This window comes from Xiphophorus maculatus, chromosome 12 (assembly GCF_002775205.1).
Source record: "Xiphophorus maculatus strain JP 163 A chromosome 12, X_maculatus-5.0-male, whole genome shotgun sequence".
Lineage (NCBI taxonomy): Eukaryota > Metazoa > Chordata > Actinopteri > Cyprinodontiformes > Poeciliidae > Xiphophorus > Xiphophorus maculatus.
The window spans coordinates 21,371,612-21,398,647 of NC_036454.1; the positions used below are offsets into that span (position 1 = coordinate 21,371,612).

At 39.4% G+C, this 27,036-nt stretch overlaps 1 protein-coding gene across 2 annotated transcripts in view; it reads right to left on the minus strand.

Moving 5' to 3' along the window:
- Positions 1-27,036, minus strand: part of kiaa0825 (KIAA0825 ortholog) — a 134,338-nt gene that overhangs the window by 53,863 nt on the left and 53,439 nt on the right. For both annotated transcript variants that reach the window (XM_023344098.1, XM_023344097.1), the window contains 3 exons: positions 26,888-27,032; positions 25,364-25,510; positions 22,861-22,955 (listed from right to left, as the gene is read on the minus strand). In XM_023344098.1, coding sequence (XP_023199866.1) covers positions 22,861-22,955; positions 25,364-25,510; positions 26,888-27,032 — 387 coding nt within the window. The remainder of the gene's footprint in view (positions 1-22,860; positions 22,956-25,363; positions 25,511-26,887; positions 27,033-27,036) is intronic.

The window sequence follows — 27,036 nt, forward strand, 5'->3', positions numbered from 1 at the left end:
TACACTCTATTAAATTAGCATGGCTCCAATATTAAAATAATAACATTTACCTTCACAACAAATGCTCTGGGTTCCAAAATCAATATTTCTACCCTATAATGCCAAAGTATCATTACAAATAATAAGAGCAAAGTTGTTGCATTAGATTGAGCATTTAAAAACTCTGTGAAGGGCATGCACGTAATATAGATTAAATAATTTCATTTGAAATGTCACAGATTGCTACTATAAGTGTTAATGGAGTTACACCGTTAATGTATTTTTTTTTTCTTCTGGTTTTATGACAAAGAAAGCCAAAGGCAATAGAGAGATAATGATAATGCAATAGAGGTAACCCCACCCCCAAAAAACAACATAGTTTATACATTCTTACCATTGAAAATATGTAACTTTTTGCATTAAATATATATAGAATATAAATTTTCTTTATTTCGAATTTCTATAAGAAGCATTAAGTAAACATAGTCTTAATTGCTAAATCAAATCATCTGTTTATGTGCACAATCAGGGTGAATAAGGCAGCAAAGGCTCCTGTGTCTCCATTTCCTATTACAGTTCATAGAATACTCTGCACATCAAGTCGGAAGGGGTGAAATAAGTCATTGATTTTTGTATACAGAGGATATATAAATTAGCAGACCTTGAAAAAGAGGACATAAAATCTTGCAGTGGAGTGATTATTGTATCATCTTTGAGCTGATAGAGTCGAGTCTAAAGGTGAGAACAGAAAGACTGGGAACCATACAGCTGAATTGTGAAGGACCCTGTCATGCTGTCTATGGCCTTATTGGATGAGAAACTCTCAAGGTACTCAGTCTCCATTCAGAGCATGAATCAATGGCTCCTGATTAGATTTCAGGGAGTTACTATGCTGTTTTTGTTTGTTGTGACATCTTCCCTCGCTTTGTGAGGTCTCTGTGCTCCTGCTCGACAAAGGCGCCACCTCCTCTGATGGAGGAAGAGCAAAAATGGGGAGACAGGAACTGGGGGATGGGGATCATTGAAAGGGGCCGTCAAGGCCTTTTCTTTTCGTTTCTCGTTATGTCGCGTTCCGTTTTGCCACTGTGTGCGGGCATAAAAGCACCCCTTGGTATAATTGTGTGTCATTTTGTGGCAGCATATAACATCTCAAGTCATGTAATAATTAATCAGCAATTATCAATTTCATATCAGCAGAAGATACTGTGTTGTAAAATTGATTATGGTGAGTTCATTTCTGTTTTGAGCCGGCTGTTAGTATTAGACGTCTTTTTGTTCTTCTTTTCAGTCCATTTGCAACAAAAAAAAATGCAAATAGAAAAAAATGGTTTCAATAAATAATGGAGGATCTTAAGTTTTCATTTATCCACTATACTGGAAAATTTCGCACTTTGGAAATCTTTCAAAGAATTATTTAATCCATCATCTGAAAATGGAAAGCATATGGCAAACATACAAATACATGGCTGTATGCCTCAACTCACAGGCCTAGCAAGCACAGCTTTGAAATAAAAGCAACCAAGAGGCTCATGGTAAATCAGGAGGAGCTGTAGTGAGCCACAGATCCTTTAGGTGACTCTTTTGATACAACAACTACTTGTCGTCCACTCCAGAAACCCAACTTTCATGGAAGAATGGAAAGAAAACAACTATCGTTAAAAGAAATACTCAGAAAATCATGTTTGTAGTAATTTTTCATGTCATCTATGACAAACACATAGAAGAAGGTGTTCTGGTCAGATGAGACCAAAATTACATGGTGATGTGGAAGAAAATGTTTTTCTTTATCAGGACCAGGGAAGCAGGTCAGAGCTGATAACAAGATGAACAGAGCCAAATATAAGGTGATCCTGGAAGAAAGACTTTTAAAGGTTGAAAAAGACCTGCAAATTTTCCATTCCAGCAGGACAAGGATTCACATATAGTGATACAAGATTGGCCAAGTCAAAGTCCACATCTAGATAAAAATTAAAAATCTGTGTGCAATTATCACAGGTTTTTGATTATAAGACTTAAAAATTGATATTTACAGATGCAACCTATCTGGTCTAACTGAGCAAGGTACTATGATGGTACAGTAAAATTGCCATAAACTCAAATTTATAGATGATTATTTCTCTTTTTTACCAGATGCTCTATGAGGAAACATATCCAGCTCCATTCCAGCCAAGGCAAGGTCAGTCCACTCCGACATCACAAGCAGCAATGTTGGTGGAAAACAGCTGAAAGAATCTGATAAGCTCTGAATGTAAACATGGCCAAAGCATCTGCCTTAACAAGAACTGTGCCATGCTAAAAGGTTACTTCAACTGCCAAATTCAAATGTAGTTGAGGCGGTGCACAGAATAATTAATCCTTTTCCTAGGGAACACAAGGAGCACTGGACAGTCTAACGCTGTGAGCCGCTGGCAGAGGAAAGAGCTATGCCACGTCCCATGAAGTCTCACTAAACAATACAGTCAGGGCATGATGTCATCTGCCACATCATTGCCCTGGTAACCGCTCTGTAGGAGCGTGTTTGTGAGCACAAGGGAAAAAAAGAGACTAACCTTTTCAATGAAAGAGTGTGAACGTGGTTGAAAAAAGGGCGAATCAAAGAATTACTGAATGGTGTTGGTACTTTTGTTGTTATTTCCTCTGTTTTTGGTGTACAAAGTCAAAATAAGAGGGATGCTTAACATCTGTCTTTAATGTTTGAACCGGTTTGTCCCTTTCTAATTCTCCTCCTCTTCTCTGTAGGTATTTCAGTTGGAGGAGTCGTCTTAGATCTGTGCCTTTTAATGCTGACTGCCGCAAGTCTTTTGAGGCCGACTACAAAAGCAAGCCAGCAGTAAACTTTTTTTCCCCTGAAGGAGAAAAGGAAGAGCTGTTTGGGATAACTTCACTCTGGGGGGGATTTGTGTCCCCCAAAATGTGGCTGATCTGAGGGGATACTACTTGTAATGTCACTCTCTGGGCCCTGAAAGTCCTCTAAACAGAACATGACAAACACATACCTGGCACCGCAAGGTAGCCATCATCTCATATTTGCTCTTTCAACCATAAAAAATCAATAAGTAAGCAGGCTTTCATGTGTGGCTGATGCATGTTTAAAAAATGCATTGCTGAACATGTTACATATGTACATGGTTCAGTCATATTATTATGACTACCTGCCTTATTCTCACAAAGTAAGCCTGGAGATGCTCAGTTCACTCCCAGTAGAACTACTGACTCAACCTGTGCATTTCTACTGAAACCAAGACCCGAGCCTTAAGATGGGGTCTTTGGTTTCATGAACCCCAGAAGTGCAAACTTGGCCTTTAGATGCTGGTATCATCCCCATACATTTCTGAAAAAGAGATCAGAGATGCTCAATTCATCCCCAGTAGAACCATTGACCCAGGCCGGAGATGCTCTACTCCCCTACTGATCCAGGCTGGAGATCTTTCCTTCATCCCCACAAGAACCACCAATCCAGGCTGGAGATACTCATTCATCCCCCACTTGAACCAGGCTAGAGATGTTTTACTCCTGCCCACCTACACCGCTGATCAAGGCTAAAGATCTTGCATTCATTCCATCCCAGCATGAACTTGTTCGATTTCTCCTTGCTAGAACTTCAGATACCCAGATGGAGAGGCTTGGATTATTGCCACAAGCACAAGTTGGTGATTGTCACTTTACACCCAACAGAACAGCAGACACTTAGCAGAAGACATTAATTCAATTTATCCCCACCAACCCTGGCTAAAGATGTTTGCTTACCCCTAGTTGCAACACAATGGAAACTCAGAATCATCCCCAAATGATGACTAGATACCATAACTAAACCTAACCCTATTCCTTCAATTCCAGTCATAACACCTAATCAGCATAAATAAGCAAAACAGTAATGATTTCGTTGTGTCTATGCTGAACTATAGTCTTCAGTTCCAACAGCAGCAGCAGTAGCCCTGTTGCAGTTCCCCCATCGGTCCCACCAGCCCTCTCTAGATGTTAGGCAGTGCCTCACCATCGTCGATCTGACTCTGGGTTCTACATTGCTGAGGTGGCAGATTGTGGTGGAGAGATGCCTCTGTCAGAATCGTGCTTATCCTCTGGTGCTAGTCCCCATCTTATACATAAAATATCAAACATCAGAGGGACAATATGCTGACCTGCTCTGACCTCCGCACAAAAAAAGACACACTCTTCCGTTTGCACATAGACACACTTAACACATACGTACACACACAAATGGATGCTGGCATACAGTGACACACTCACACACAAGCGCTTGGAGAGCTCAAGTCAGCTCACATCCCCCACTCGTACGTGCCTTGACTTTTTTCCATCACCGCCGTATCCCTCAGATGATGTATTTGCGACATCTGGCGGCACTCGCTATATTCATGGGTACCGAGATGCAATGGATGCAGGAGAGAGAGATGGCGAAAGCTACAGAGGGGAAAAGGGCTGCCTGAGATGGCAGAGTGACTGAGGGGGAAAGAGGCAAAACAAGTGGGGAAGAGAAGGAGAAAGGAGCCCTAATCAGGGGGTATGAAGAGGGACGAATTCATCGGCGTATACACCATCAGTTGCGAGCAACTTAAACCCACAGCAAAAGGCTTGGGTACCCCCTAGTGGGCGCCCAGTGGCAAACTGGGCCATTTTGGCGTTGTTTTGGGGGGTGTCGCGTTGGGCCGCTATGAATCCATCAGGGTCAGAGGTCAGCCCTCTTGAGTTGCAGTGACATCATGACAATAGGACACTTTTAGAGTCCCAGAAACACAAGCTGATCCCTTCTGCTGAGCTAAGGCTTCAGGCCCCTCTTTTCCCACACATTCACACCCTGCGTCACACAGGCAAAGAGGGAGGGAAAGAGAGAGCAGAGGGGTGAATGTAGGCCTCACCCCCAGAGCCTCCACCATCTCACCCCCATCGCTCTCTTTCTTCCTCTCTCTTGCTATGTCTTTCAGGAGCTAGATTAAAAGAGATGGCTTAATTCTGTCTAATTATCTACCCTTACCCTCCTGCTGCCGCTTCCCCCTCGCTCCTCTCCCCATATCTCAGCGTGTTATCCTAATTAGCTGACGTGGACTGTATCTACTATACAAACAGTTTGAGCAAACTGAAAAATATACTGTATTTGCCCTTAAACGTCATGCTTGTTCAATGATCTTTAAGTGTTTCAGTACTTACTGACAACTTTTTCTCTGCACCGCTAACAGCTGATACGATTGATGACCATCAGCACAAAGTATCAAATTGCTCAGATAATTGCAAGACAAAAGGGGAAATTCTGTCAACAAATTTACAGTATTACAGCTAACCATATTAGATTAACAATGAACAATAGAATTTACATGTTGCATTTGCTTTATATAATTACACTGTAATGTGTGTATGTAAGAGAGCGCATCTGCATGCACGTTACATAAGCAGAAATCACATTAATGAGATGATACACAAGTGCTGAAAGTGCTAATTAGCTGCCAGGATGAGTGTGAGGAAACTAGGCAAGGATCCGTGTGACTTCAACCATTGTACCCCAAACCCCCTCACACATTCATAATTCATGTCATCATGGACGGCAATGGTACTGTGCCGCTTGGTTTATTCCCCCCTCTCTCCTGCTCTTTTTTCTTCCTCTCTTGCTGAGAAGATGATGGTTTTCCTTTCCCCGTTTCTTGTTTTCTTACTTGCTGTGAGGTATCACCGAGATCTTAATAAAATGCACAAACTAAGGATGTTCGCCTTGGGACCCAGCTGTCGGGGCCACTTTGACGGCTTCATTTGTGGTGTCGCACTTTGATCCTCCCTGTCACTGATAACCAGTGCCACTGAACAGATATGTGCAACCCACCTTTAGCCTAAATAAATGTATTTAGTTACAGAACGGAGCAAAGTCAGGTAATGTTTAAAAACTGGCTAACTTCATTTACAGCAATACAATCATTGAGCCAACATCACCAACACCTCCAGGGAAAATTGCATTGTAAAATATGTACATATTTTATATTTATATTTTCAGATGAACAAATACTCTCATATCAAACCCTGTACAGAAGAGTGAATGATTAAATGCTGTACAATCTGAAATACAGCTGTGGTAGGTACCTTTTATTTAAAAAGAAATATATATATTTTTACATACTTGTTAAAACTGTTACCAGCAGTTATAATCTCATACCCTCCAATCTGCGCTACTATTTCTGTCTGAAGAAATGCATGGGTCCTGACCAGAAACCACCAGGAGGAGGGTCTTAGAGCTGTCAGTCAACCTTGTGTACTCGCTCCTCAATGTGCTAATAGAGGAGTAACAACATACAATTACAGGATAACTGTTTATCTGCCGATGGCCATGCTAGCTAGCCTGAGCATTCACAACAGACTCTGCTAGCTGCAGCGTAACAAAGAGCAAGGGGGGAAGAGCAAAGAGTGGAAAGAGCAATGCAACACGAAGAGTGATTAGCAGTACTAAGTACTAATCCTGACCAGAACCTATCAACATGAAGTTTCCATGTTCTGCAATTGTGGGCTCTACTCAGGTACTCTGACTTCCTCCCACAGCCAGGAAGGTGCTTAAGATGAGTTTCTATCATGGGAAAGACAAAGACAATTGAGCAAAACCAAAAGTGAAGATTTTTGCATTTTATTTTTGCATGATATTGCATGCATGATATGACTGGAAAATAAGATTTCCAAAAAATGCTCCAAGAGACACCAATAGGAGCATTAAACGGACCTTTGAAATATGTGGAATAGCTGTAAGCCTGCCTGGCCACAAATGAACGCTCAAAATTTTATCAAGAAACATAGACAACCTAGAGGAGAATGTTGACAGAGCAAACAATCACGGAAAGACAAATACAACTACTATATATCAGCTGGATGTGTTACAAGGAAAAAAGAAGATAGCTGAAGGGATGGCTGAAGGGAGTGCTGATTATAATCGGTGCTGTCAGGTCTAAGATGCTGAGATGACAAGGATATCAACTATAGCGACTCAGTGATACAGACATGCAGAGACGGATATCAGCCTACACTGATATTACACTGCATAGACGATAACCATATAAACAATAAGCCATCAATATTTAAAACAGTGCATAACTGAACATATAATAGGGCTTTTAACCAGAAAGTGAAAAAAAACTAATGATTTTATTATTTTTTATAGTTTTTTGGTGCATATGTTGCCAACATGTCAACATAAATTTAATCATTAATCCCAATGAATATAAAAGTTGTCAGTATATAATAATTACAAATGATGAAATAATTAAAATAAACAACTTAACTCAAGTTACATGTTTCATAAAACTGAACATAATTTACAAGGCAATAGTAATGTTTGAAGAGTTTCATTGAGTTTTCTGGCAGAAGTGGTTTTGTTAATTGTTACTGTATTCCACCAACACTGATCGCAGCTAATATAGCAGTGTCAAAATGACCATACAACACCTCCAAGAAATGGCATGTATTATTATGATCATTAATTAACATTTAGACTAAATAAATGTGCCTTAGATTTGTTTAAGCACTAAACAGAGGGTTGGTAGAAAGTCTTATATAGATAATTTGGAAGATCTCATGTAAAGAGTTGACCTAATAGAGCAGGGGTGGGCACTCCTGGTCCTCGAGGGCCGGTGTCCTGCAACTTTTAGATGCATCTCTACTTCAACACACCTGAGTCAAATAATGAGGTCGTTAACAGGACTCTGGAGAACTTGACTGCACTTAGGAGGAGATTCAGCTGTTGGATTCAGGTGTGTTGGACCAGGGAGACATCTAAGAGTTGCAGGACACCGGCCCTCGAGGACCAGGAGTGCCCACCCCTGTAATAGAGGGTTAAAACATACATGAAGAACATATATCTAAAGGATCATGCTTACGAAGGATGGAGACCAAACAAAATGGAAGCAGAGACCTTGAGAACAGTATGGGGTAGAGGCAAGGTCTACCACACAGTGAAGAAAATAACTTATTTTAAAGGTCTTAAAGGAGACATACTGAGACAGGAAAGTGAGGCAGGCTGCCTGATTGAGAATTACAGTCTTGATTTCACTCTGCCATGATCAAACCCATTCAAAAGAACAACAAAAAACATCCCATGTAAACATTTGTAGACACTCATAGAGAACTTCCTGTACCTTTGTGACAAGCTCTTTATTCCTATAAGTCAAACTCAAAAGGAAGAAAAAACAGAATACAAAACAGACAGAATGATAGGAAACCAGATAGAAAGAGACGGGACAAGGAGCCTCAACAGTAATCTAAATATCCTCCACCATGATTGTCATTGGCATTCTTATGGACTGGCATGCATCAGCACAATATGTCAAATAATACCACTCAGTCTGCTGGAAAGGGTAGACCTGTTTACATAATGTCATAGAGGAGGGGACCTCTAAAATATGTTTCCCGAAAGCTCAGGCCCCGAGTCCAAACAATTAATCAGAATCACTAAATATTTCCAGAGGCAAATTCAATCACACAGACTGCTCTTAACAGTCATGACAAGGCAAAAATAGATGGGATTTTTTAAAATGGATGAGGAAAAAATTGATTTTTGAAAACCTAATTCATTGTCTAAGAAAAAAAAGCCAACTCTTTGCCATCATGTTGCTGTTTTTATTCTTTACCTCTTTTCCTTAGTCTTTGTCGTCTGTCAAAAACAACTTGGGCTAGCATCACAAGCTGTCATATCAGGGCCATCCCCTGCATCTAACAAAAGGGAGCATTCTGCAGTTGGATGTCAGAGGAAAGAGACTTGGAGACTGAATACAGATATGAAATGCAAAGACTAAAAGATTTTTCTTCTTCCTGTTTGAACCAGAGTTTGTGCCCTGAGGACAGACCCATTATGACACAGTAAAGGAAGTTTTCCATCTTGTAACAGAAAAAGCAAAACGACACAGAATCTTCAAGGTAGTGAGAAACGTAAAGTGTAACTTTGGATTACTAAAATTGTTAAAAATCATACTAGAACTTTACCAAAATGATGGTACCTTCACGTGACTATCATCAGCGGATCACCATGTAAGAATGCTTTTCTTAACAACCAGCTCGGAACGTGGCTGTATGTAGTTTCAACGGATCACAACACAGTATCGTGAGTCTTTTATCATGTCTGAGTGGACACACACATATACGCAAAAGTACACGTGCACACACACACACACGCACACACTCAGAAAGAAACAGACTCTTTCAAGATCAGCAAATGCTTTCAACCATCAACATCACAGAACGCAGATAAGTGTGCCCCTTTTTTAGCAACAACCACCGGGGAGGTGAGAGGCCTTGTAGTCAACACGCTGAAAGACTACTCAGTGATCAAAGACTCAAAAAACATGACCCATGATGGTTTCACAGAGAAGATAGCAGAGAGGGGAAGCAAAAGCAGGTAAAAGGAGACAGAGTTGAGACAAACATAGACTAAAGAGCTACAAAGGTGGAGAAGCAAAAGCGCGAGGGTGCAAGCACATAGTTGTCATTGGCCACACAAACACACATATGATATTTACAGCATGGACAGAATGTTAAATGAGATCTTTTTCTTTTTAGATTTGAGGATTTACACCCGATGTGCTAGCGCATGCATATTCTATATTTTGGATTTGTATACTAAGAACTGACTACATTTTTGTTGAAATGACAAAATACACTTGTGACATAATGGATACTGGTCATTTTACCTCCATGCTATTTCATACTTTTGAAGTTTCTGTTAGACCGACTGTCATTTTATACCACCTTGGTACCATGTGTATACAGTTATATGATTCCAGTAAAAAACATCTACTAAAAGGAACTCGCTCAGAGTTAGTATGATGTGATAAGGGTTTATAGTCTCTCCTATTTCACAGAATTAGAGAGTTCCAACAACATTCAATGTAAGCTGGGCATAATATAAATTATCAGTAAATACTCCTTATTAAATAAATGTTCTCATTGGTTAACTAGATATGTGTGAGTTAATGCAAAATGTTTTTTACTCTGACGTTATTTAGTTTTCACTGTCGTTTGATTTGGTCTGAATAGTCCATCCTAATTTTAATCCTCAAAATTTCTTGGATCTTAGTAGCAAAGCTACGTGATGGTAAGATAACAATGTTGCATACAGGCAGAACAACATTTTAATTAGAGATATAAAAGAAGTTGATTGTTTCTAACTGGATTCTCTGCCTTTTCAGAAGTGACAAGAAAGTCATTCTCTGTGCACGTCATGCATGACCTGTTCAGATCCACCAGCGATTCAGGCAGAATGAAAGACTGCATGAGTTCTAACATTTTTTTATTGCTGTACACTTGATATACTTTTTGGCACAAGAGAAACATGTTGAAATAGAAAAATGATGACTGGAAGACAACAAAAAGAAACAGAAACAAATGTAGCGAGGGCTCCTGGACAAAAGGCTGGAGGCTCAGAGGGCAAAGATGCCTGCATTAGAATATGAATCCAGCACATTGGGCACTCCTGGCACTTAAAAAGCCCCGAAAGTCAAGTGTCAACCATTATGTGCCATCAGTGGTGACACAGGGTCACACAGCAGGACAGATAAGGTCGGCAATCGTACTCACCCACTCTCTCAACATGCACCATTTAGCGATCCCCGAGAGAGCAAAAAGAGGGGACTAGCTGTCATTGCATAGAAATGGGCTGGGCAATGACAGGAACATCTATCCAGCCCTGCTGCAAGACTTTTCTTGTTCAGGATATAAAACCGTTTATGATATTCAATTAGATGAAGAGAGTCAATATTTGCATAGACACATTTAGCTAATGATGTGATATTTTACATAATACGTGACAAGTACATTAACGGTGGAAGCGTTCACAGATGTACCTCATTTCCCCCGATTAACTTTCAAACAGGTACAAATAAAGAACACGGGCAACAGGCTGAATTTATAAAATGCCTGAGTTGTTTGCTGCTAAACCAGCTCTGTAATTACCTGAAGGATGTTTTAATTGTCACATGTTGTACTCTTAATATTAGTCAACGCTTTAGCAGCTCTCCAAGTGAGATTGATTGGATAAATCAGTCGGAATTATAGCGAAACAGGAGGCCTGCCAATCAGGCCATGTGTGCGTTTTCTGCGTTTGTGTGTGTGTCTGGGGACATGCCAGCGCACAAGCCCATGTTCATGTTTGTTGGGATGTGTGTATGTGTGCAAAAGTACTGTATATAAGGCTGACAGCTGGGCTTGTTCAAAAGGCTTATTGAGCATTCTGCCTGTTTGGGAAGCAACAAGCGCACAGTCTATCTGAGCAGGGATCTAAAACCTCTGTCAACAGCGTAGTACAACTGGTGTAAACAGCCACAGAATCAACATGCGATCATTCACATACCAATGGAGAGGAGACTGATATACTTTAGTGCAGTGTGCTGTGGGATGAGAGATAAGAAAGATGACAAAAAGACAACTCTACTGGTCACGAGTCAAGAGCCTCAAAGGCTGACATTCAGAGTTGGAAAGGGAGGATAGCAGAGGGAGTGTTTGCATGTGATAGCCTGTGCATATAGGCTTTGCATGTGTGCGCATGCAGGTACTGTAATTCTCCTTGGAATCTCTCTGCGTCTGTATTGGATTCCACCAGTATCACACTATAGCGTGTGTGCGTAGCACGTGTGTCAGTCCATCAGCATGTCGGCGTCACAGCCCTTCACTAAGTCCCAGATTAACAGTGACAGGCAGAGATCCCTCTAATTATCTCTTTCTGGACCACATGCAAATGGCAAAGCCAAGTCGAGAGCGACGATTGGCTGGGGTTGGTTGGGCACCGCCGATGGGCTAATGAGCCTGGCGATGGGATGGGACCTCGTGATGTGCCATCAGAACAGAACACACCCTCACCATCTCTCACAGGAGGACACACGCTCAGACACAATGTTTTAGGCTTTTAACTCCTGCTCTTTTCTAGAGTGAATTATAATAAATGGAAACAGGGAGGAGCAGATGTTTGGAAAATTAATAATTATGTAATTCAGTAATCTTGGTTTCATTTTTATGTGGAAAGAAAAGGTCCAAATTAGGACCAGAGCATTTCATGTAAATTAGTTGATTTGCAGTATCATTCAATAAAATGATAAAACATTTCCATCCTGCAAGCTACAGCTCAAAGTCTGAGAGGGTCTGAGAGGTGTTCATTCATTAGAGCGAATGTGACTGTTGACAAAGGCCTGCAGCAGTAGCTATAAAGGCATCTCAGTAAATCAGTAAGAACAACAGAAACAGTGTCAGACAGCCCACCACTTTAACATCACTTGCCCTTCACAATAAGCTTGTCCTTCCAAATTGGCTGACAAAGAAAAACATTTAAGGTGATCCTTTTTTTTTGCGGGCATAAAAATGGGATGGGTAAAAAAAAGCTTTCTCTGAAAATCACCAGCGTCACAATTAGCGGCACTCTTGAGAGTACCTACAAAAGTGAACGTAAAGCACATTTTATTACATACTTTTAAAATAAAAAAAAGATCAGTGTCAAAAAACTAATTAGCAACCTATGATTCTCTATTTCCCCCATAGGTATGAATATGGCAAGGAAATAGGATCATTTTCCTTACCTACTTCTCAAAAAGGGCAAGATAAGAGAACAATTGTCATGAAATTGGCTGCTTACCTTAGCTTGTACATTTTCACTGTCAGAAAAGGAATTGAAAACAGAACTGCCAGGTGACAACATAGACATAAACAGGTTTCATTCAATTGTACATTTAAAAAGGTAAATATTGAAAGAAATATTATGACAAACTCGTGGAGCTGGATGAGTTTCCATCATACACATTGAGGAGGACAGGAAGAAAGGTACAGAAATCTCCACAGCTCCCTGTTTATAAACAGCAAAAAATAAAAATAAAAATTCACAGACAGATTTTGCAAACCTAGTCAAAGATTAATTATTTACAAGGGTTTTTGCACATCTTTACCTGAGGAGTTCTGCAGAGTGCAAAGTATGAGAAAAACAAACATCCTATACGCTTTAAAAATATAAAGACTGTTTTGAAAACAGAATAATCCTAGTGTTCAAGATTCTATTATGTTATTTTACTGCGTACCAGATAAGGTAACATAATATCTGATGTGATAAGACATGATGAGATCTTATCCTATCAGATAAAATGTGATAAGACAACCATGTCACAGGACATGTGATGAAAGTAAGTTGCATTCCGGATATGTCTTATCCAGCATGTACCAGTACAAAAGTAACTGGAATCAACAAGACAAAAATAACATTAGTAATTAAACTGAATTATGTGGTACTCTATTTGATCAAATTTTGGTTAAATGGTTGTTTTACAAGTGTTCACTTTACATACTCTGACACCGTTAATGGGGAAACCAGTTTCCATCCACCCACAGCAGAGAATAAAGTTGAGTTCTTCTTGCCACTTTTTCATAAATGCCACATATGCAGCTCTACCAGGGCTACAAAGTTCCTATCGGCTCCTATCTCAGATAAATACTGTACGTGTTTGGCCTGTGAGTTTAGATGACCTGTTTGACGTGTTCCTTGCTCTTCATGAAGCATTTTGTTCACTAATGTTCTCTAACAAACCTCATTGTATTTCACAGACTAGCTGTTTTCTTTGTTGAGTTCTGATTATGCACAGGTGGTGTATTTAGTATCTAACTGACTTCTGAAGGCAGCTGGTTGCACTGTTTGTTATTTAAAGAGGACTGTATACTGTCTTCCTACATCTACTTGTAAGAACTCCACCTCATAATTATATGCAACCTTTCCACAGAAAATGAAAAAGTTAACAGGAGATAACACCATTTACAAGGCACTATATATATATATATATATATATATATATATATATATATATATACATATATATATATATATATATATATATATTTTTTTTATATATATATATATTTAATAACATGAAGCAACTCTTCTTTGAGACAGCGAAATACAGATATCAAACAAACAGGTTACAATAGATGCCTGCGCAGCAAAGGTTACAGAACAAAATGTGTTCTTTTGCTCTGCTGTTAGCACGTCGAGCGGAGTCATGTGTAGTAATGACTGATGTCTCGTGCCTCCAGAATGGTCTGACCATGACCACTCTCTGAGAAGATGGATTTTCCTCGACCCTTGAGATCGTTTTTAGAGGGACAAGACAAATATTTGAGATGTATCACACCGAGGCATCATGCTGGAGGTGAGAGAAGGTAAGGGGAGAGTGAGAGATAAATACAACAGGGGGTGGAAAAAGAACGAAGTGGGGAGGAAAGTGCAGCCTGCCTGCCTGGCTGACAGTTGACTCTGTTGGATGTGACTTTCACAGTCTGCTGGCGGTTTGTGTGGAAGCCATCACATCTGTGACTGGCCGTTTGATTAATGAGCCTCTCAGCTTGTCTGTGCAGTTTGAGGAGGGGCCATGGCCTTATCCCAGGCATCACTGATTTATTCGCCTTTGGAGCAAACCTCCAAGTATAACATACACTAAAGTGTAATGCTGAACATTCACACACATTTGTGCATACGGACACATGTATGGTACTCCCTCCACGATGTGCCTGCTTTAGACCACTTGGCCTAGTGCAGAAACACGTGCATATCAGCATATGCAGTAGGCCTTCCCTCGCCAACGCCACCTGCTTACGGCTAATGAAAACTTCAATGTGTCAGTGCTGTTCAAAGGTAGCGAAGACTAAACATAGCATGTATAACCAAGCAGACAAAAGATACATTCTGTCTCGACCAAAACAGACTCCCATCTCTAGCTGTCAGTCAGTGGAAGGGACACACAAGAGGAACGATGAGAGAAGAAAGCAGCCCTTCCTCAATGACACATCACACTCCCCTGATTTTCAAAACTGACAAGTCTTTTGAATTCCTGGCCTTGCAAGACAGAGAGCCTGATGATGGCTCGAGAGCATCTCTCCTTGTTTTTCTGGCAGTAGCAGCCATGAAATGTCACTCTGGCTAACCTTGAAGCTCCTTTTCTCCTGTGTGTGTTTTTAATGCAACCTAGACTAGGGCAACCAGCTGCTTGAAAACTAAAAGATAAGATTTTCCCCGTTAAGTCAGATAAATGATTCAGTAAACACTTACAGGAACAGGCACATACATTAGCATGTACATGCCCTTACAAAGGATGCACGTGTACAGTCATCGCACACCTACACAGAGCCCCAGCAAACACAAGCACAAACATTTCCTCATTCCCTGAAGCATAAAGTAAGACCATTAATCCAGACACACTCCGATCCAGCTTTTCCCCAGGTTGATCAGCGTCCGTGGAGGAAGACGAACATTCTGACATATTTGTTTTTATTTTATTCCCTGAGAAAAAAGCCCACCATATGGCAGCGCCCAGGAACAGATGGCGATTGCCCACTTCCTGAAAGCACAAGCGTCTATTGCTGCAATTTAAGGAGCTGCTCAAGCAAGAGAATGCCACAGACTGGCATTTTTCCACAAACTGCTATTGTTATGGACCTAAGGGGTAACAGAAACGATCAGTAAATGCAGAGGACACACTTTGTTGTTTGAACGTTTCTTTATCGCTTACAATATTGAATTACTTAACCTATAGGTCATTTAAAAATCTGTTATGGCTATTGTTTATCATTTTATAAAAATAGAAAAAAACAGTGCTTACTCAACAAAATAAAAATAAAAAAATGCTTTGAAACTTAGCTCAGGCATATACAGTATGTGCATTAGTATAACTTTTCAGTAATTCCCTTTGAAAACCCAAACTCACATACATATTGATCACACAAACACATTGATGTGTGTGTTTATTTTGTTGAATTTTGATGGCTATGGCTTACATCTAATAAAACACATAGTTTGTTTTTTTCTGAAAATTGGAATATTATGTAAAACTGACAAAAATATTTGAAAAAAATAAAAAAAATGTTACGACTAACATAACGATAAGAAAAACTGCTGAAAGGATAATTTCTCAGTGAACATTTAATGACACCATTCACAAGGACTGCAAGGCACAAAAAGTTAAGTGAATGAAAAACTGTTGTACTACAGCCTTTAGATGACCATAAAGCACTGTACATGGCGCAAGAATTTAGAAAAAATTAACATAGACTGGTTCAGAAAACATATTAGAGTCCATTTAAGATGGTTAGGCTTCCCTAAAATTACAGCAGTGCCACAGGCTGCGCGACTCCATGCCATGTCAAGCTGATGCAAAATGAGCTCCAACCAAGTTCAGGGTTCACCTAGTATACAGGACAGTCACACACTTTTCTGCATGCTTCCATTTCTGCTTTAAAAAACATTGGCAATTTTCAGTTTTTATTTATGAGAAACCAGATTTTGGGTTTTCATTAGCTGTAAGCCATGTTTATTAAATCACCAGACATAAATAAATAAACGTGATTGTATATTATATGAGTTTCACTTTTATAATTCTTACTGAAATAAACTGACTTTCAATAACATAACGAATGTGCTGAGTTGAACCTGAGTTGATAGGTGAGCAGTGTAAGGCCCTCACATTTTCCCATCCCGTTTTTGAAGGGGCACCAGTGGTGTCTTACCACAGGTAATGTCCTTGGATGATACTAGGTCCAAGTGATGGAGTGGAAGAGTGCCCTGTGACACATGAAGTGTCATTCCTCATAGCTAGCTGCCCCTTATCAACCAGGTCAGAGGACCTTCGCTGACATACAGGCACTGGAATATAGTTTTACAAAGTCACCTTGGCAGATGACAGTTAAAACCTGACTTCTGTCTGGGGCAATACACCATACTTTCTTCTGTTTTATTTTCTTTGTATGGGAAAGAAAAATGACATGAAAGACTTTGGCACATAAAGGCCTCATAGCACAATCAAAAGAAAGAATAAAGTGAAGGGTCAGTAAAGTTGCCATTAATCCCAGCCTATAGAGGTGTTGAGTTTCTTTTGACTCTTTGATACAAAAGTATGGAGGAATGGTGTTTCAAGTGCTCACTGTGGAAAAGGTTTCTTTCAAAGGCTCACCAAGGACAAGGCAGATGAGTTATCCGTTTGTATACATCTAACTCAGGAGAAAACTCGTCATATTCATTTGAAACACTTCACACTTTGACTTCCAGCAATTATAAGAATGAGTGCCTCGTAAGTTTAAGAATGGGGCAGAATGAACACATTTCAATTATAAAATAGTGACACTTAATTCAGATCATTTGTGTGCAAGTTTCTTCTAATGAATTATGTCTATCCTTCAACATCATTCATTTTCTATATCTGCTTATGATTACAAGGTTGGGGGGTTGGGAGGTTGTGTCAATTCCAGAGGATAAATAGGTGAGAGGAGGAGTCTCCAGAAATTTACAGGCCAACAGAGAAAATCAGGAAAAACAGCTATTGGATGCACATACTCATACCTAATGAAACAATTAAGCTAGCATTCATGTCTGTTGTAGAAAGCCACAGTGCTAGAAGAGAGCACACACATCCAGAAAAACCAGACCCATGATTCACACCTTGGATCTTATTTTCTGCAAGCCAGTGGTGGTAACAAGTATACCACCATAAACCCCAGTTTAGATCACGCCTCATCAGGGCTGTAACTAGACAGTGATCCTCTTTATGACGCTTACAAATAGACGGGTTTTTGCCTCATGTGCAGAGTTCCTGTTGTTTAACAATGGTGAAAAAGGAGATGAGCTAAAAAAGCAGAGCTCAATTTTAATAATCCATCTACAGCCTGACCCTTACCAATGGTAAGATATAGATCATGTCTCCAAGGATTACATCTTAGAGGTAAGTGGTTTAAACAAACTTCCTTTCTAAGGTGGTTGTGATCTCTCTTAGGGATAAAAAGTTGTTAAAAGGGAAAGCTCGGAGCAGAGTTGCTGCATTGAAAGGAGTCAGGTGAGATGGTTTGGGTATCTCATCAGGATGCCTTTTGACTGCCATCCTTTGGAGGTCATCCAGACATGTCCAATTGGAAGGAGACTCTAGGCCATACATGGAACTTGCTGGATGAACCACAATCTATTTCTGCCTGGAAAGATTTTGAGATCCCCAAATGGATTCCTTCTAGCAATTATTTTCAAATATTTTAATTTGCAATTCATCATCAAAGTTATCAAAATAAATAGTATAGTCAGCTTCTCTGATTTTCAGCCAATATATTTGTATCTCATCATCCACCAACAAAATAAAACAGCTTTTTCATCAATTACAAAACTCCGACCCAACCTAGGCCACCTTGTAGTAAACAGATAAGTAGTCTAAAAAGTTACCTCGCAAAGAAGCTATCCATCTACTTACATGCATACACATCAAAAGCCAGTGTGGAATGGAAGTCAGGTCAGCCAGTCAGCTAGTCAACCCTGGGGGTCCCATAGTATTAATCAGTCTAGTTTCTGCTGAAAAGCTCAATCTGCAGATGATGGATGAGCCATCATGCTGAGGGAACGGAAGTGACAGGTGACAAAGAAGGACACACACACCTGTATAAATTGACTATGCCTCCTGTCTGGCCCTGATGTTACATTGTCAAGGTAGCGGAGTGTAAGTGTATGTATGTATGCGAGGGCGTGTGCGGGGAAGTGTGTGTGTTTGTGTGCAAAGGCTCAAATGTTCCAGTGTGTGTCCAGCTCAGCTAATGAAGTCATCTGAACTGTGATTTAACAGCCCTGGTTTAAAAGCCCAGCGCCCTTAACTCATAGCCTTGCTCCATTAGAATGTGACATAAAACCTGGGCACAATAACTGTCCTGCCACTATAACAATATATTGGAGGCCAATGGGCCACTCTGCTAACTCACAAAGTCTGGTGAGGAAGAAATAACATCATCTGTGTACAGAAAAGAGAAGTCGTTCAAGGAGACTAAAACTTTTAAGATGGAAAGAAAACTGTGGACCATGGAAAGTAAGAATGATTTATCTTATTTTATACAACTCAAACATTCATATTGGGTATCACTGCTACAACTAAGATTGTCATGAAATCTCCCTATTTCACTTTTTTATTGAAAACAGTGGGGGTAAGTAGCTTAGTTCAAACGGTGATACTTATATACATTTACTATACAGCTATACAAAGCAACTTTGCTGTGTTAATCTTGGTGATTATGGCTTACATAAGTATTGCATGTAAAATAACAAAAATTGTTATTACATAAAATCATAATTTTCTGATAAGCTGCTTTTTGGGAAATCTTCCTCTTAAGATCGTATGATTGATATTTTAAACAAGTACTATTGTTTTTACATTGGTTAATGAGGTTTTTTTGTCATTTTGTAGCACTTTGAGATGTACACGTAAAGTGCGTTATAATTTAAAAGATTTGTAGTAGTAGTGTAAGCTATAGGGTTTAATCAAAAATAATCAGAATTAAACACTTCTAATACATAATTCTGTATTAACAAGTTTAGTTTCTATGTAGAAAATCTGGTAAATTTTAGTTTCACTTTTTGAACTACATAAATAAAATAAATTAACTTTTTTGTTCTAAATTACTGGGAAGAACTTCTATATAGTATATACTACGGTGGCCGACAGGTGCAAATGCGCAGCAAAAGAGAAAACATGCAAACAAAAAAAAAAACCCGCGCACAAATTAAATGCGGCAAGCAAAAAGCGAATAAAATGCAGCAAACAAAAAGAGAGACGCAAACAAAAAAGAAGACACCCCCGAATGAAATGCAGCAAACAAAAAGTGTTGAAAACGGAAGTGCTCCAGACCACTAGGGGGAGTCAAAGAAAATAGTATTCATTTCTATGGGACCAGATGCAAGATTCAGAGAAAGAAATTTGAAAGAAAGTAAAGGTACGTATTACTATATTTCTTTTCAGATACGCCGTATTTTATAATATTATAGAATAACAGAATAATTTATGGGTAGCGTGATAGACTTTGTGTCAGTCATACCGTTCTGGGCTCGGTCTCGTAGATGCTTGCCCGAATTAGCAAAAATACTATTTTCTTTGACTCCCCCTAGTGGTCTGGAGCACTTCCGTTTTCAACACTTTTTGTTTGCTGCATTTCATTCGGGGGTGTCTTCTTTTTTCTTTGCTGCATTTTATTTGCTTTTTGCTTGCCGCATTTAATTTGTGCGCGTGTTTTTTTTTTTGTTTGCATGTTTCTCTTTTGCTGCGCATTTGCACCTGTCGGCCACCGTAATATACTGTATATATATGTAATATCCTGCATGCTACAATTTTCCCAGCAACTAAAGTGGAAGAAAACCAATTGTTGTCTGTATGAAAATATCCCAATGATATACAAAGTGCCTCATTCTCATCTGAACAAAACAGCTCAGTGGATCAAACATGCCTATCTGAGAATTAACTTCTATAGCTCAAGAGATATTTTTGAGCACTTATGAATCCAAGGGAAAGTTTGACAGCTTACATGTCAGCAGTCATGGAACCAGCTTCCTGCTTTCTGTGAGTGACTCAGGCAGAACCAAAGCCATTCTCCAAATCCTCCATGAAATCCACTCCTCAGGCCTAACAAAGAGCGGCTAATGATGGAAATGACAGCATTTAAGACACTTTGATATTGGGAGATTAGGGTAAATTATATAACTTTTACCCCCTATTCCTATTTTTCTTTTAGTTCCTTATGAAAATTGACTGTCGTCTCTTAACGTGTCACTCACAATCTCAAACTGCAAGCTCCAATCTCTCTATTTCTCTGCCTTCCTCTATCTGACTTAATATCTACCTTATCCAGTTTCTATTCATGAATGCCCTAACCCTAATTTGGCTCAGTCAAGCTATGACAGTCCCTGTTTTACCATGCAACAAAGCAGCAAATAAGGGAGGGGAAGAATGGGTTATGTGTATGTGGGAAGATGAGGTAGAGGCATGAAGGCGACAACGCTCGTCACAGCATAGCACAGTGCTGCGTACTTCACCCTTATTAGGCCCGTGTCCTTGGCAGATGCAGAGCTTGCCCTTTGTTAGAAAGGTGTGTGTGTGTTACAATGGCAGTGATTTAGAATGGATTGGGCGTAGGCGTGGAGACAAGGTGCAGTAGCCCCATAGCTCCCTGATAGCTGGCAGCGTGACAGCTGTGAATGGAGAACAGGGAACAGCCTGAAGTACTGCAATCTAATATGTGTCACATACCTGCATAAATATTTATGCCTGTTGCAGAGCAGGAGGGGAAGAGAGGAATGGGAGGATGGGACAGGAAAGGTGGTCGTAGGCAAAAAAAACTTCAGTCAGGTGACACTGAGATCTGAGCCAGCCAGTCTTTATCCATCATCAGCTCAATTTTATTAGTCCTGAGATCTCCAAGTAAGCTCGGATCAGGTAAAACACATGCACTTAATGCATTTTACAAAACATCTGAGACATTTACAGGCATCCCTGGATCAGATGTGCAAACAGCTAAAATAAATATATCTTTTACTGCAGTTATATAATCTCTCACTTTAGGAAAAAAAAAACATCTTTAATCTGTAAATTTATTCAGTAGGGGGAGAAAATCCATTAGGGACACAACTACTGATATCACTAATGCTCGCTTTAAAATAAATATAAATCAATCCCTTTAAGATTTGTAATATTTTACTTTATTTAATAATAGTTTCACAGGAAGGGCAGAGAGGGAAAAAACTTGCAGGATAGCGACTCAGGTCACCAATCAAACCCTTGAAGCTGCATCAAGAACTTCAACCTCTACGTTCATTTGTGCTGCTTTACCACTGAGTCTCCACGTATTTCACTTTGTTAAGAGGACTACAGCTTTTAGATTCTACTAAATAATAATCTGATATTTTGTTTCCTTGGGTTATATATGACATAAAAGAGAGGTCCATTTCTTTTATTCACTGGCCACTAGGCTGGACAAGCGTCCACATTTGCCACCACTGATAGTGAGATGGATGGTAAGAGAATTTTTAAAATAAGAATCTTAACAGAAAAATATTGCTATATATATTTACGTAGCTCCCAATTTAGAAGAAAAAACAATGGTCTCAATGCCTGTAAGGTAAGCTGAAGACAAAAGAGCATAAAGAAACATGAATCTGGATGACAGAGAGACATTGTGCTGAAGAGTGGATATAGAGTTCTCTTTATGACTTAAACTTGTGAAATTTTAACAAGAAAGACTAAGTACATAGGAACATGCAAATATGATCCCTTATTTAAACTAAAAGAAATTAACATAGTGCACTCCTTATCAAAACCCCAGCAAAAACATTAACCCCACTCAAAACCACTGCAATTGTCATCATCATAAAGCAGCAAAAGGCGCAAAACCCTATATGGCTCCAACATCCTTCTACCAATCCACAATGCAACTTTCATCCTATATAATAAAGCTCCGTTGTATCGTATAATTTCAACAAAACTATAAATAATTAAGACACAGAAGAGAGCTTTCTGTGGAAAACCCACTCTTTTGAAGAGAACACTGCAGCGGCGGAGTGAGGTTGGACACATATATGAAAGATTGTTGTTTTGAAAGGCGAAAAAACTTCCATTGTGATTTAAGGGAGACACTGTGGCTCTTACTAATTAGGAAAAAAAGCAACAACGAAATGAGCCAAAACCTGCTTCTGTGCTTTGTTTCATTTAGTTCAAATGAAGACAACACAGAGCAGAGGTACTGTTATTAACAAAACAAGCAAATTAAAATCAGCGTGCCAACAAAAACAGATATGGGTTGGATGACACTGACCAGTGTTCAGCTTTATTGTGTGAACTTCATCCTGCAGCTGTGCAGCACCTGATTTCACCACTGCCTCAACTTATCAATTAAAGTCACTTCTTATGAAAAATCACCTGTCACAGAAAGATGTTGCTTCTTTCTGTGAAGATCTAATCTACTAATTAGCTGTTTCCACAACTCAGCTTTAAAACAAAAATGAACAAGGTGGTCATCTGAAGAACTGATAAATTGAATGTATGTCATTTTAGTTTGTAGTCCTTGTCCGAATCCATACATACCTATTAAGTACAGTCTTACCTGTTGGCTACCAGACTTCTGAAGGTGACCTGACTCATGCCCTCATAGGCTGGCAGCAGCCTAGGCCAGTCCCACATCCAGTCAACCACTTCGCTCTGTTGATGTATGAGGAAAGCGTATTGTTAGTTATTAATCAGGGTTAATACCATCAGTGCATTACCGCTCCAGCTGGGACCCCACTAACAAAGAAGGAGGGGGCGGGGGGTACTCCAGCGCAGGCCACGACATTGGATATCAATCATGTCCGCACAAGAAGGTTTTTATTCCAATAAGACAGCAATTAATTTATAAAGCCATTTGGGGGGATGTAGCCATCATTTATAGAAAGATAAATCAATTTTTGGAGTGAGTCGTTACTCTTCTTGCTGTGCTTTTTCACTTTCCATCTTCAGTGGCATCCTACCATCTCCCATTTTCTCTCTCTCTCCATCTTTCTCTTGGACATGGGCACAAAAAAGTGTAAACATCAACAACCACACTTAGTCAATTTCATCATAAGAACTAAGACAATAAGACTAGCTTTGATCCCTGAACTGCCACTATTAACTCCAGGTTTGAGTCTTATTGAGAAAACAAGAAAACCCTCATATCCATCCATCCATCCATCCATCCATCCATCCATCCATCCATCCATCCATCCATCCATCCTTCCAGTTCTATTTCTCCTCCTAATGGTTGATTGATGGATGTAACTTGTTTTCTCTCCATTCCCTTTTATTTGACAAACAACACTGGCACCTGAAGCAGAAAAGGCATTTTAATCATTCCCTTAATAGGGTGTTTCTATGCAAAGCTATGCAGCCTCATGCGATAAGCCTAAAACGGGCAAAGTCTTTGGATTAAAATGTGTCAGATCTTTAAATGCAATGGCAATGAGCATTGTTGATTCTGTTATTTAAATACATATATAAATATATTTTAAATAAATAGGAACATTTCAATGACTGTTTTCATTGAGATCAACAGGATTTCACAAAAAAATTGAATCTAGTTTTTATGAGGGACAGTATTTTAAATTAAATACCGATGGCTTAAAAATTTCTCCCCACGAACATTATTGCACTTGTAATGAATTTAATGCAGTGTTTTGAAATTCTGAATCTTGTTGATTCTGTTTCTTCCAGCTCGTCCACAGACTGACATTTTGACCATTCTTCTTCGCGAAATAGCTCAAGCAGTCAAACTGAATGGAGAGTGAGTCGAAACGGTAATTATGTAAAGGTTGCCACAAATTACAAATTGGATTTACATTCAAACCTTACTGTGGCCATTCTAACACAATTATATGATTTGATTTACATCATTCCACTATAGTTTTATGATTAAAGTCGTTTTCTACAGAAATATAAACCTTCTGGCACAGTTTGAAGTCTCTTGCAGTTAGTGGCAGGTTTTCCTTCAGCACTGCCCTGTATTAAGACTCGTCCATCTGCAACCCTCATGCGGTCTTAAGAGATGGTGTCATTTAGATGGCATGAGTTTTTTATTTTTTTACTCTGTGTGCGGTTCGGCAGGGTCACATTGACCCAGTGTGTCTTTACACGTTTTTTTGTGTGTGGTTTTGGAAAATGATGGTCTGACGGGACAACCACCTTGATTCCCCGCCGTCCAACCGTGACATTTTTTGCGCTCCTCCTGAGCATCGTGCTCAGACCACGGGAGGGTTTTGCAAACCTCTGAAGTGTTCACAGAACAGCTGTATTTATACCGATTAATTTACAAAAGGTGGACTCTGCTTATTTGCTTATTAGGTCACATCTGAAAGCAACTGGCTGCACTTAATTGATTTAGGAGTATTAGAGTAAAAGGGACTGGGTACAAATGCAATGCACACACATTTACAAGTAAAACTAGTAAAACAATACATTATTTTCAATCATCATAAGGCCCTCTTTTTTGGAAATCCTGAAATTTCAAAATACTTCATAAAAAATGTACATACAATTACGTGCTCCTATATGACACATAAAATGTCAAGAACACACTGAAGTTCTTGGTGGTAGCATGGTAAAATGTAGAAAAAGGTTTAAAGGGTGCGAATATTTTTTTGAGCCAAGGAAACTGAACATCATGGTGGCACTCCTGAGGTTGGGTTTGCAATGACAAAAGATGTATTTCAAAGCTCCAACGAGCTGCACTTTAAGATAGTAATTCACCTTAACTTTACCCAGTTTCATGAAAAAAAAATCTTTCATTTTCCTACTTTTTCAGCTTTCTTTTCTAACAGCCAAAAGAGCCATGCCTGAAAAAGGCACCAACCTTTGGGAAACAAGAAAGAGCAGAAACGTTCAGAGAGAGCTATAGTTCACTAAGCACTCGGCAGATCCTCACCTTCAACAGTAAGCCCTTGTCCTTGGTTAAAGTTAAATGACACATAACAGGTATACCCAGGCAATAATGCAAAGTCTGAAAAAGTTCAAGTTCACTTTGACATTTAACTCAGACGTACAAGTGTAGATAAGAACCTATTAGAAAGTGAAACCTATTAGAAAGCTGAACAAACCTGATTCAGTCTCTTCTTGCCAATGTGGTCAAACTGCAGGAGAGGATTGAAGTATGCAGTGCGATCGACACTCTCTGGGCTGACATCAAATTTCACTGAGAGATCTGTGGAGTCTGTGTTCCCATTGAGTTTAGACATCAAGAGCTCCTGCACCCAGAACGTAAGCCAAAACAGGAACATATTATCATATGAGTACGGTACATAAAATAGCTAAAAAGAAAGAAAGCTGTAGATTCAGACCTCCAAAGCTAAAAGTTATAAGTACATTATATTTTCATCAAACTCAAAGAATAACAAAACGCACAAATGATAATTTAGCATACAGTTGAATCAACATCAAACAATAGATATTTGAAAGACTGTTAAGGATATTCAACAATTTTTAATGAATGTCAACGTTTGCAGGCTAAACAAAGGAACAACTGTATAGCATAGTAAAGGTAATATTAATTTCCAGTCACATTTTTTCTAATTGAATATCTCCTTAAAACTGATTCCAACAGTTTTGTTTGTCTTTAAAGAAATGCAGAATACAGCATTGTGGAGAGTTTGTCCTGTTGCATTGTGCTTACCCAGGCACTCTGTTCTCTACATTTCCATTAGTAAATACATAAGACAGCAAGGAACAACACTTCTCAGCTGTTTTCCTAATGACTTTATTATGTAAAACTCCCAGAGTACAACCTTGTCATTACCTGTTCCATCACCTGAGTATCGTCGTGAAACATCCACAGGTGCTTGCGGTTTCTAAAATAGCTTTTCTTAAAATTATTGTCCAAAAACATCTGGTTTCGTAAAATGTATGCCTTTTATTAAAAGTCTGAATTTGTTCACACTCTGTACTTATTGTAAAGGCTTAGAAAATAATAAAGCCAGATTTCATAGTTCTCTAAGCTTTTCAAGACTGTCCAAATTTCACTAGGACTCCAAATTAAATAATAATATAAAAAAAACTACAGGCTTGGAGTCTTGCTTATTGTTTGTGTTATTCCACAGGATGTTCTCCTAACCAGAGGAGGTGAGAAAATCTGGACTGTTGCAATTTACAGTTTGAATCAGTTCAATTAAAAAAAAAATCTACATATCAGATAATCATCTAACACTGACCTGAAAGAAAATTGAAAAGGATGTTTAAATATGTTCCTGTTTTAATTAGCAAAATAAGCATGTCTCTTTCTTTTTCCAATTCAAACTTAAATAACAAACATCTCTTTGTAAATGACAAATACATTCATCTATCCATCCAGTTAAATTCAGGTGTTAATTTTGATAGTATATTTTTTATTTCATTTTTAAAAAGGCGCATTTCCTCCACATGAACAGCATTATCCTGAATCAGCTCATTGTGACTGGCTATTTTTTTGGCAGAGAACTCACAGAAGGTTTGCACCTTGGAGGTCACCTGCACATGACGAGATCAAAGCAAGCAGACTGCACACAAGCAGTACCTCTTCCCCTCCCAAACAGCCTGCGGCCTCAGGCCAGCAGCCACCTAATTGCTGGGGAGCTCGGGCGCTTCCCTACCTCATTGCCTTGGATGATGTGATAGATCTGCCTCAGGTAGGCGCAGCCACCTGCTTTGTGGCAGACCTCCAGCAGCATCAGGCCTATTTTCTGCTCAGTCAGTTCAGCCGCAGCAGCTCCTCTGTCTGCTCCCTGCTCCGAGAGGCTGA